General features: G+C 32.9%; 2 protein-coding genes across 2 annotated transcripts; both read left to right on the top strand.

Moving 5' to 3' along the window:
- Window positions 1–2,119: 2,119 nt before the first annotated feature.
- LOC134258976 (uncharacterized) lies at window positions 2,120–5,887 on the top strand. The gene is made up of 4 exons (XM_062741572.1): window positions 2,120–2,126; window positions 4,025–4,157; window positions 4,785–4,884; window positions 5,681–5,887. Exons 2-4 carry the CDS (start codon window positions 4,081–4,083, stop codon window positions 5,753–5,755), a joined length of 252 nt encoding a protein of 83 aa, XP_062597556.1. The 5' UTR covers window positions 2,120–2,126; window positions 4,025–4,080; the 3' UTR covers window positions 5,756–5,887.
- A 2,447-nt stretch (window positions 5,888–8,334) lies between these two features.
- On the top strand, window positions 8,335–11,788 carry LOC134258965 (failed axon connections homolog). The gene is made up of 5 exons (XM_062741562.1): window positions 8,335–8,449; window positions 9,643–9,778; window positions 10,145–10,355; window positions 10,948–11,127; window positions 11,718–11,788. Exons 1-5 carry the CDS (start codon window positions 8,358–8,360, stop codon window positions 11,786–11,788), a joined length of 690 nt encoding a protein of 229 aa, XP_062597546.1. The 5' UTR covers window positions 8,335–8,357.
- The last annotated feature ends 230 nt before the right edge of the window (window positions 11,789–12,018 follow it).

The following is a 12,018-nucleotide window of genomic DNA, read 5'->3' as shown; positions in this document are numbered from 1 at the left end:
AATTATGTGTGAAGTTTTGCATTAATGCGTCACAACCTATGATGACAGCTGCGCTCAAGGTAAATACACGTCTCCTAATCGCAAGCTTCGGTTTACAACTGGATCGTGACGTAATACAAAACTTCAAATGCCTACACTTAACCGAAATTTCTAATACTTACGGCATATGATATTGTTTTAAATATGTATGCCCTATCTAATGTCATGCAAAAGTAATCCCCAAAATTATTTTTTTTTTAAATAAGGCAAAACATGAAGGTTAATATTGATCAAGGGATCGAAAATTATAGCATCCTCGGAAACATCTTGTTACAGGCAATGATTGAACATGTCAAATATGAAAGCCCTATCTATTTGCTGTCAAAAGTTATAAGGAAAGGTTTGAAAAGGTCAAACTTCAAGGACACGGGGTCAAAAATCATGGTTATTTAGAAAGGTCTTGTCACACTCACAGGTGTAAGTGAAAAGTGAAATATAAATATAAAAGCCCTATTTTCTTCTCATTCATTGTTAATATTTTTGAAAAGTGGGTCAAACTTCACGGTCAAGGTCATGGGTCAAAAATCATAATCGATGATAATGTACACGTATTCAAAAAGGTCTTATCACAAGTGAACAGATGTGTAACATAAAACCATAAATTTTTTCATTCAGAAGTTATAAGCAAGGTTTAAGTTTTTTGCAACAGACGGACAGACGAATGAGATTTAATGTCTCCTCGCAATCGTGAAAGCTGGGGACAAAAATAAAGGCCTTACAACAATATTGGTATGATGCATCAGCCAAATACGACCAAATAACAGGAAAACCAGGTTATTTTTGCTATAAATATAGTCATTATAGCAGTGTATAAGGCCGACCATAGACTTTGCTAAACAAAATGGTTGAAGTCCTTGTAACATCAACTTATTAGATCTATATCTAACACGTAGCCTACCGAGTAGCCTGCCTAGGGTTACTGATCTTACTGCATGGGGCCTGCATGGATGATGCTCTTGAGTATTGATTAAGATGGGAGATGTAAAACACTTAAGGTGATAGCTAGATGTAAACTTACAGTCTGCCGTTCTTATTTTTATCAAAATAACTTGAAAGAGGTAAAATGAATTACAATTCTGCAAAAAGTTATGCTTAATTATATTTGCTGAAATATGCAAATCTTCGCACGGGAGAAATGTAATTTTTTTGTTGCATGGTTAAGTTTCTTGTTTGCCATAACATTTTCTTTCACACTTTCTCGGTCTAATGTATATTTCTTGTCATTGCCAATGGGTTTTGGCGTATATGTCAACCATTCGCAATTAAACAATTAAGACATAACTTGTAATTGGTCATCTATTAGGCCTAGCTTGTGACATGCCGTTTTCGTGTACATTGTTTTAAGGGCAATATTTGAGACTTCTTGTATTGAAACTTTAAACTTTTTTAGTTTAACATGTTCAACCACCGATACTTTGACGTATAACGTAAAAATCCATTCTTTATCATTGGTCACCTGATGAACTATCGATCCACACGCACCAAAAAAAAAATTGAAGTAATTTTTGAAATCGAATAGAACATATTTTTTGGTAGTATAACCCCCCCCCCCCCCCGAAAAAAAATAACTATAATAAAAAAAGATTGTTTTGTTTTGCAACAAAACTTTTTTTTAATTTAAAGCTCTAGTTTAATGACAGAATTTCTGTAAAATTTAGTTAATGTTTATCAAGAAGTATATCGTCAGATTTCCGAAACATTCATGAACGAATGAACAATTTGTATCATAACTTTTCGGATCTTTTCGAATACATTAATCTAAAGAAAAGATGAGTTCCGAAGGGTTCGTCTTCTTGGGGGATTCCAGGTAGAAACTTTACTTTCAATTTCAACATCCGTTTAGGAAGTTTTAAAAAGATATGTATCTACGTATTATTAGAAATGAAGAACACACGACTTCGTCATGTTTTCTTTAATTTCAACGTATGTAAAGTAATTGTAATTTATACTGATCAAATGTGTATTGTTTGCTTACAGGTGCGAACATGGCTTCTTATATTGACCCGGTTAGTGTCGCTGATGAAAAATAAGCCGGATTGGCTGATTGGTGCTGTTGCTGTAAAAAAAAAAATTATCAGAACTGAATGGTGCGTTTACAATAACTTTCTGACTTATTGTATTATATATCGATAGCTATGATATGTTATAATTGTAAAGCTTGAGTTGGAAAAATACAGTCATATATGATTGTGATGTTTACATTATTCAGGTCCGGCACAATGTCTTGATTAAGCTATATAGTTTGATTTAGCTATATATATAGCTTTATCAACCTATTCAGAATAGCTTGATTTATAAGCTATTTTATCACACTTTCTTCTCAAATGTTTTATTTGTTCAGCATTTGCAAAAAGTCGCACCTTGGTGCAGTGGAAATATTAAATTTTGAATTCTGATGAATACAATGCATGTATAAATCACTCACCAAATTGCGTCTCCTTGAGAGACTTTGTACTCAAAGTTTTAAAAGTGTGGGGGCTATTGATGAGTGACCACACAGTTATTTCTTGAATGAAATTTAAAAGGAGGTCAGTTATGGCCAACATGATAATTGATTGGTAACAGTTCAGCACAATGAGAAGCAATCATACTAACCCACGCCTCACCGCACACACAATTACTCAAACAATGGAAATTCATCTTTTGCTTGTCTACTCTACTTGCAACTCTACCTGTGCCCCTCAGATCGCCTCTTAATTGAGTGTGATAATTATACTGTTTATATAGGTTTTAGACGTTAAAAATAAAAATATTGAATTATTCATATGAAAAAAACACTTGTTTGGTATAAATTATTATAGTTATTTAATCCCTTAGAAGATTTATTTAAATCAACAACACAGCAATGTTACAACTTTCTATGATTTAGGTTGTATTTTTGATTGCCAAAAGTACATATATGCTTAGTCAAATACTTGCGACTTTTTGTTTATTTCTTACAAAAAACGTTTTTGTTAAAAACTGCATATAAATAGCTTTATTAAGCTATTTTAGATAGCTTAATAAAGCTATAGAGCTTTTTAAAGCTATATAGCTTAATCAAGACATTGTGCCGGACCTGCTATTTATATATTACGTCAAATACATATTAAAGATAATAAGTTGTCCACTATTATTCTCATCAGATTCAGAGAATATTGGATTTTTGAACTTCCAACTGTCCAAAATTTTAATAAATAGGAAGCGGCCATATTTTGTTCAAATTGTTAACATCCGTAACGATATAAAAACATCTGAGGTTTTTTCCAAGCAAAAGCAGGAAAGGCTCTAATCCGAGATTCCTATGACTCTAACTCGTGCTTTTTATATTGTGACATGTCACAATATAAAAGCAGGGGATAGAGTCAGAGGAATCTTGGATTAGAATTAAAGGCTCATGAATATGCGGTCCAGATAGAGAATTCTTGCCAAGAAGTTAGTTAACTAAACTTTAATGCATTTTTTTTAAAAGGAAAAGTTGAGAAAATCTTCATGATGTTTATATTTCCTAGCTTTGCATTCTTTGAGAGACTTTATATATCTTTGTATTTTTGAAAGACAGACAAATTGACTAATTCAGTAATTGTACTTATAGACAAATGACAGACCTCATTAGTCCCTAAAATTGGTGGCAATTGTTTTTAAAAAAATGAATTTTAAAAAGGTCAATTTTTTCTCATTAAGCTAAAACATATTTGGTATAGGACTGACAACTTTAGCCATCAGTAAATTCCTAATTATATGCAAGGAATTAATTATCAAGTAATTTTACTAGGAGCATCACCCGGGAAGTAAAGATACTGCCAGCCTTTATTTTTATGGTGCTGAAATCTATGTTAATACTCTTTATCAACCATCCATTCGTAAATTATTATTCTCACAATTTGATGTTAAAGACATATTTCGCAATAATATGTACTGCAAAAATATAAGGGATCTACAGTAATAATAATCAAGCCCTGTCTGTTAGTATTTTAAATTAGTTATGCCCTTTCTTCATACACAGCTGACTTTGGCAAGGAAAACGACAATGAAGCAGAGGTGATTCTATCAAAGACCGAGATGCAGAAGAAAAGAACCCTGAAAGATGTAAAGTTCTCAGATCACTTGGGGGCCATAGAAAAGATCCCGACAGAAACGTAAGGCTCTAAATTTCATGAAAAAAATTATGGTGGGCATGGCATGTTAATTTTAATTCTTTGTTCCAGGTTCATTGTACAGATACTTTTATTGACACGTTTTAAAAACTGTTGCAGATTTTCACTATTATATCTGAATAAAAATCAAAGAGTTACAGTTTTCTTTGACTCTTCAACTTTTACCAATTTTTCACAATTAGTTGGTTAATTGTCAACTGTCAAAATCAATCATGCTGAAATTTTGTAGTTTAATGGTAGATTGAATACTGACCCCAGATTAGAACTGTTCGAATTTCTGAATTTTATTGCATTTCAAAATAAAGTTTAATAAAATGGCAGGGAGGGGTCAAAAAAGGGGGTTGACAGAGATGAGAAGCTAGAATTGTTTTAGAGCCATATTCTGCTGGCATATACACAAAGAATAAATGCAGAGTATATTGTATACACATTAATAAGTACAGAGTAAATTGTATATATAAAAAAAAACTTTTCAATGAGATTGAATGAGATCTACTTAAATTTTTTGAAACTTCCTCATAAAATAAGCTGTACCATTATTGCTGAATAGTCTAAACACTAAACAATATGTGAATTTTTAATTGTTTTATAATACTGGTGTATTTTCAGATATCTTGGCATAAGGATTACAATCAATGGTGAATTGTATGGATACGATATTCCAATACCAGAAGGACAGAAAATTTATCCAGACAAAACAGTTGTAGATGTAAGAACACAAATATATGGAAATGTTCAGAAATTATAACTGACATTTTGAATGGTCAATCAATGATAAAACTGCAGAGTTCTTAATCTGAAGCATATCAATACATTGTACATGTTGTACTACAATAAATTTTTAGAGCATGGCAAAGACTAATTGTGCATGCGTGCTCTATAGCAATCACTCTGTCTATCTATCCACTTAGTTGTTGACATTTTTCCACCTCTGTCCAATAAAGTTCTCATTTTTACATTGGTTAAATAAGTCATAAGACTCATTGATTCTTCATTATTCAGCTTAGAGCTAGGGGGTGGGATAGGTTCCTAAAATAAATGAGCAAAGAGAGATAACTGCTGTAGAGGTTCCTTCTGTAAACTGGCTGTGTATTTGCTGTAGAACCTTAACCTGTCATATACGTAGCTGTCACAGCCAGATTAATTAACATCTCAATCTGAAAATGTTGTTAATTTGAAATCAAGGTCAATCTAGGGTCATGTTTGCCTTAGTAGATGGGTAGATTTTTTATAATTTCTGTCAAACTAAGATTTGTCTCCATTGAATGCAAAATAGCATGTGTAAAGAAGGGAAAATAAAGATCTCGCAAAAAAGGGTTTTACAGTACTAATAATTCTTTTCCTAAGTAAAATCATCATCCCTTAATTAAGCTGCTCCCTTAATATAGTTTTATCTATCTATGGGGCCCTTGCTGAATGGTCATGCAGTTTTTCAATTATTACATGTATTATTAATTTATATTTATATATATATATATTTGATTTTTTTTTATTTTCTTGATTAGCCAAAGAAAGATTCCATTAATGTCAAGATTTTCAAGGAAACCAAGTTCAGTCTTAAGAAAGCTATGATGAGATAAACCAGAGAGACTGCAATATGCGACTTTTACACATAATAAAGACCAATCTCAAGTGTGTGTGGTGTGAAAAGTAGTTCATAGGTGGTGACAGTTATTTACATGTATCCTTGCATAATTAATTTCAGCATTTTTTTTTTATTTAGATGCTTTGTCATTAGTACATATATTTGTTTAATGCTATACCCTCTGCTTTATTGAAATTACTTAAAATAAACTAGGACTCTTAGACACTAATTAATTTCTAGTTTTAATGAATTTGATTAGAATTAAATTAATTTACCGGTGCAGACACATCATCAAATGTGGTTTCAAAGTTGTGGTTTACATTTATGTTTTTTTTTTCTTGGAAACAAACATCTTGAATCTTTGAAATTTAAGATAAGAAAAAATAAAAGTATTGTCAAGGAATTGACCTTTATTTGTCATTTGTAAAGGGCTTCTGGTAAGGGTATATTGATGTCACATTCCAACCTATAGTGTGAACTCTTGTTATTATTCTGGTCACACTTGTTATTATTTTGGTCATATTTATTATATATATATAAAAGGTAGATTTTACAGAAAAGAGTTTAAAGTGCAGAAAGACACCCCCCCCCAGAAAAAAAGCTCCAGAGTGAAAGTTCAGATAAAAAAAATTATGCTCAAATATTAATATTTTTAAAACAATTTTTGCAAATTAAAACTTCTCAGTATTATAACTGTGCATATAGAAATCATTTTTTTTTTTCATTCTGTTCATTTAGTTTAGTTATTTATTATTTAATCCGTTCATGTGATTTTCATCAAGTGTCCCTCCTATATATGTATAATGAACACTGAAACAATGTGCAATTTCTTTTACTGAAGTCAGCTTTTTATTTTTTTTAAATCTCTTTATGTATTTTTTATATTACAGAAAATGCAGTTAAATTTAATTAGCATTAATTTTGACAAACTTTTGCTGATTGAGAAGTGAAATGTCTTACAAACCAGTATGTCACTTTGCTAAGACTAAACTTTGATGCTTGTATTTTGATTTACATGAATATGATATAATAATATTCATTTATAAATATACATGTATTATATATATTTGCTGTGACAATCTCTATGTTGATTTTTGTTAATTATTATTATCTAATTTGTTTCCTCGTGTTTACACCAATTTTACCTTGAAATCTGTTTTATAGAAATAAAAAGTTTGCACAAAGAAGAAATGGCTTTTATCCCTCTATGACAGATTGTAGATATGAATATTCAAAAGAAAACAAGATGTGTATGTGTGTGTATGTGAAAAAAAAAACACTGATGCCACGATATGGCACCTTTTGGTAAAGGTTGAAGTCTAGAGATTGTTAATCAAACCCAAAGGTCAAGCAATAAAAATATTTTTATCCAAAGATAAAACTTGTCTCAATAATTATACATGTACATGTGAAAAGCCAAAGCACTAACTAATTAAAAGTTTTGCGAAGGTTAAAACTTTTTTTTAAAATGTGGGTCAAGGTCAAAGGTCAAATTAAAGGTACCAAGGGGAAGGCCTTTTTAGAAAAAAATACAGCTACTAAATATTGTAGCTCTAGCACCAAATGTTCAAAAGTGATGGCAAAGGTTGAAGTTTTTCAAAAGTAGATCAAACTCAAGAGTAAAGGTCAAAGGGAAAAAAAATGTTGTAACCTAAAAGAAAGGAATTGTCTCAATGAATATATTCATTTGAAATACATGTAGAAAAGCCATTCAAAAATTATGTCCAAGGCTTTTTAAAAGTGAGTCAAAAGTCAAGGTCTAAAAATTTTTATATTCATGGAAAATACTTGTCACGATGAACACACATTTGAACCACGGGTACTTGTTGACAAGGGCACCCCTCTCTACCATATTATGAGTCGGAAAAAGGTGCTCACCTTTAGAAAGACAATAATGGAAAAGGAGAGATTTCAATATTTATTCAAGGGATTTTGACACGTATATATATATATTTTTTTTTTACATATTTGTTCAAACTTTAAATAAATTAAACAACTTTGAGTCTTTGAATGTTCAATTATCCACCAGGAACCTAATTTTTTTTTTATTTATTTTTTTTTTTTTTTGCAAATTTTAAAGTATCAGTAAAATGGTGTTACTATCAAAGTTAGCATCTTTTTAAACGATCTCCTAGTCGACCCCCCCCCCCTTTAATAAAAAAATGAATAATTAGACAAGAACCTTGAAGAATTAAGATTGAAAATAATCAACCTGCGAAAGTAAGACAAATTCACGAAATAAAATTTATATAAAGAATTTTGTTTTTAAATGATATATTTCATTTTTAGAATTCCTCAAATCAGTAATGCAGTTAAATATCTTGAGATAATTACTCAGCAAGATGGGGTCCCACTCCTAAAATTTCATAAAATGCTGTAGTCTCCATGCAGTACAGATTACGTATTACATCATGTACATGTATAATATTCTCTTGAATATTTTTGATTTGAAAGGTATTGTCAATTGATCCATGAACAACATTGTCATGACCTAATTTCTGACGCAAAACAATTTTCAGAGAGAAAAAAATCCGATGAGGTCATTGACCTAGTCGGGCAGACTCATCTTTTCATGTACGCAATTTACGCTCTGCGGTATGATGGAATTCAAACAAGGAGCATGGCTTTCTTTGGCTGGATGCGCACTTCTTCTTTGTTTTGTTCTGTGCTGTTGTCTCCTTCGAAAACGGTAAAATTACATTGAACTTGTACTGCTAGGCCTATAGTTTATTCACAAATTTATGACCGCCTTTCCATGTTTATTTTGATATTTCATGCTTGACTTAACTTTATAAGAGTAATGTTATTTTTGGATTAAAAACGTTTTAAAAAATTATTTCTTTAAGATTAAGTTATGTATAAAGTTGTAATATTTGAAAGTACATTTAAATGATATTATTGTTGAAAGCATTCTTCTGTTACATGGACAAAGAAGTCTTGTGTTTATAAAATACGTAGTATGGAAGTCAAACTGGGTTAAAACGTTATTAATTTCCACAGGTGCCCGGGGACGGCCCGGAACCCCCCCCCCTTCCGTACCCCAAGGATTGGTTATTTGACCTTTTTTAAATGAAATATTTTTCCATGACATATTCACAGAGTATAACAACTGGAAAATCCATTATAGCTAAAACAAGCCTTTTATATATAAAAAAACCCCATACCATCTGATACTTAAAAAAGTAAAAAAGAACTCTTAGGGGTACGGACCAATTTATGAATTATGAAGGAAGGGGGATGGGAAGGTCCCTCCCCAAAGCTCTGTGGATTGAGCAACTGTGCTTGGGAGATTGTTCGAGGTCTCTCGGCACACATTTTTACAAAATTCGAATTGCGAAAATTCTCACATTATGAGTTTTTAAAGCACGATTGTAAAACAAAATTATATCACCATTTTGATTGAAAGTATCGTCGGATACCCAGAGATGTCCTCGTCTTTTAATCATCACCCGGTCAATAAGCATAGCTTTGTTAAAATTAAACGTGGAATGTAATAACAACGCAAAATGTAATTAACTGCATGGGATTATTACATTTTGCGTTATTACATCTTGCGTCGAGATCAACGCTGAATGTAAAATCGCAAAATGTAATGACGTTATTTTTAGATTATTACATTTTGTGTTGACCTCGACGTAAAATGTAATAACGTAAAATGTAATAATAACAAAAAGGATGTTTATATTCTTACATTTTGCATGATTACATTCTTTGTTGATCTCGACGCAAAATTTAAAAACGTAAAATGTAATAATCCCGATTTACTAAGTATTACATTTGTATTACATTTGCATTGATGTTACATTTCGTGTATATGCGAGAAGATTGACCGTGGGTTTCCGACAATGGATTAATTGAAAGGGATAAAACATTTTTTCGCAGGAAAAAGTTTCTGACAGTTCCTACAAATGTGGTAGTGGTCCATCACTTCTTTGGAAGAGGGTTGATGGTTCCCAGCAAGTCGCCATTCCCAATGAAGCTTGAGACGTTTCTACGCATGACCAAAACACCATATATGGTGGGCGCTTTTATATAATATAAACCGTTGTTATTTTTTGTAATTTAGTAATATTTTAAACTATAGTTGTAAGAGTGGTGCAGATCTATACAACCTGCAACAAAATCTTGACAAACAGGAAAAATGGCCTTTTACTCTACTATCTTCATAACATTCTGTCAAAAAGCAGGTTATATATTTGTATATAAAGATTTGATATTATTTATACCAGAAGTTAAAGATACGTTGTATGTATAGTATACCAGGCATGCCTGAGGTTTGTATCAGTTATCCATTTCGATCGAGATGAAATTTAATTATTTTCATTGACATATCCATACATTTAAAAAGTACGTAAGAATATATTAATTTCTAAAACCTTTTTAGAATGACCACAGCGGGAGAATGTCCAAGAAAGGTAAAACACCATGGATCAAATTCAATGATACAGAAGTTGCGGATTCCCAATTCTGTATAGATTTCCTGAAAAAGAAAAACGGCATCGACCTGAATACAGAACTAAGTTCCCGGCAGAAAAGCGTAGCCAGGGCGTTCTTGAAACTGATTGAAGAAAACTTTTACTGGTATGACTGCCTAAGTACATGTACCCTTTCCAACCGTCCCCCACCTCTACCCCCCCCCCCCCCCCCCCCCCCCCCCCCCATTGAAACATAAATATTGATGAGCATATATTATTTTTATATACTCTCCCTCCTTCATGAACTGAGTTTGGACAGTAGATATATATCGGCAACGTAACAAAACAATTTTTTTCCAAACACTATACCACATAACCTTTTCTTGACCTAAACTGCGACGGGCCTATTGAAAGTTGGAGGGGGGACTATACCTACGCTCCAATGTCCATTGCCTATATTATGGGTACTTTGCAAAAAAAAAAAATAAAGTAAGGGCTAAGTCTCCCCCCTCCGGTTCCAACGCCTTCCGAGTAATATTAATTATTAAAGATTTTCGTTGAGATATCGATAAGCTACATTTATACTACACAAAGTTTTAAAATAAACAATTCATTTTCTTTAAAAAATGTAACAAATAGACTTTCTAAACCATCTTGGTTCCAAATATTTAAGATACATGTACATGTATGTAATCAAAAGGTTTCCTTTGAATGTAGCTGATGTCTGTTTTACATTTCTGGACGCTATGTATCGAACTGTTCTGTAATCAAGACAACATACCAGTGTTGAAAAGTTCAGCTCCATTTAAGGGATTTGGCTTTTGGCTGTATTATTGGTTTGTGAGACGTGCCATAAAAAACGCCACCTGGGGACACGGAATTGGACGCCACAGTGTGGAGGAAGTCTGGAGCATAGGTCAAGCTGATATCGAGGCTCTGTCTAACTATCTGGGTAGGTATTTTTAAGGAATCACTGTCTAGTTAGGAGGGTATGTCAGGGCATCAACAATAGTGGGAAACATGGGATAATTTGCATAACGGGCGAAGCCTGTTATGCTTAAATTATCCCATGTTTCCCACTATTGTTGATGTCCCTGACATACCCTCCTAACTAGACAGTGATTCCTTATATCTCCATTTCATTGTGAAATAAAATTATAGATTTAGACTTTAAAAATGTAGCTTAATAGATTTAAATCACATGATGACGTCCATGCCAATTTCAACAGTCCTCGCCAACCGACGTCAAACACAAAGGCAGCCGCACGAGATTTACATGCATATTTGGCCTCCCTAGCGTCAGACACAGAGACAGATGCGCACGAGAATTGCATGCGTATTAGGCCTCCTTAGCTCCCGACCCATCGACCTGCCTAATTTACATTCCGGCAGAATTATCAAGAAATAAACTACCCCTAACTTTCAAAGAGTTATCACAGAGAAAAATATTAGAAATAGAAATATTACTACATAAATATAGAAACTTAACAACGGAAAATTGTTTGTTATACGAATTGTTAGTTGGCCCTTATTGTTAATAAGCAGTCAAACGTCCAAATATGAAACAGATGTGGCAGAGTCTAGCGCCATTTGTAGACCGTGTGGCGCAGTAGTTAGAGCGTACATGCGCTAGAGTCGCGAAGTGAGTAGTTGACCCTTACTTCGCTGGTTCGAATCCCACTGTGGGACAAGGAAATCGGCCCTTCGGATGAGAACGTAGAAAACGAGGTCCAGTGTCGCAGTAAGTGCTGGCACGAAAAAGATCCCTCCCTGCTCAATGGCCAAGAGTACCGAGTATAAGACAAAATTTGCAGTTCTCCACCGGCAAGTGGTGGCGTCTCCA

This window comes from Saccostrea cucullata, unplaced genomic scaffold (assembly GCF_032062105.1).
Source record: "Saccostrea cucullata isolate Sc308-1 unplaced genomic scaffold, CSIRO_AGI_Scuc_v1 ctg4637, whole genome shotgun sequence".
Classification (NCBI taxonomy): domain Eukaryota; kingdom Metazoa; phylum Mollusca; class Bivalvia; order Ostreida; family Ostreidae; genus Saccostrea; species Saccostrea cuccullata.
The sequence above is the reverse complement of the archived record's forward strand: the minus strand, read 5'-3'. Positions and strand labels throughout refer to the sequence as shown.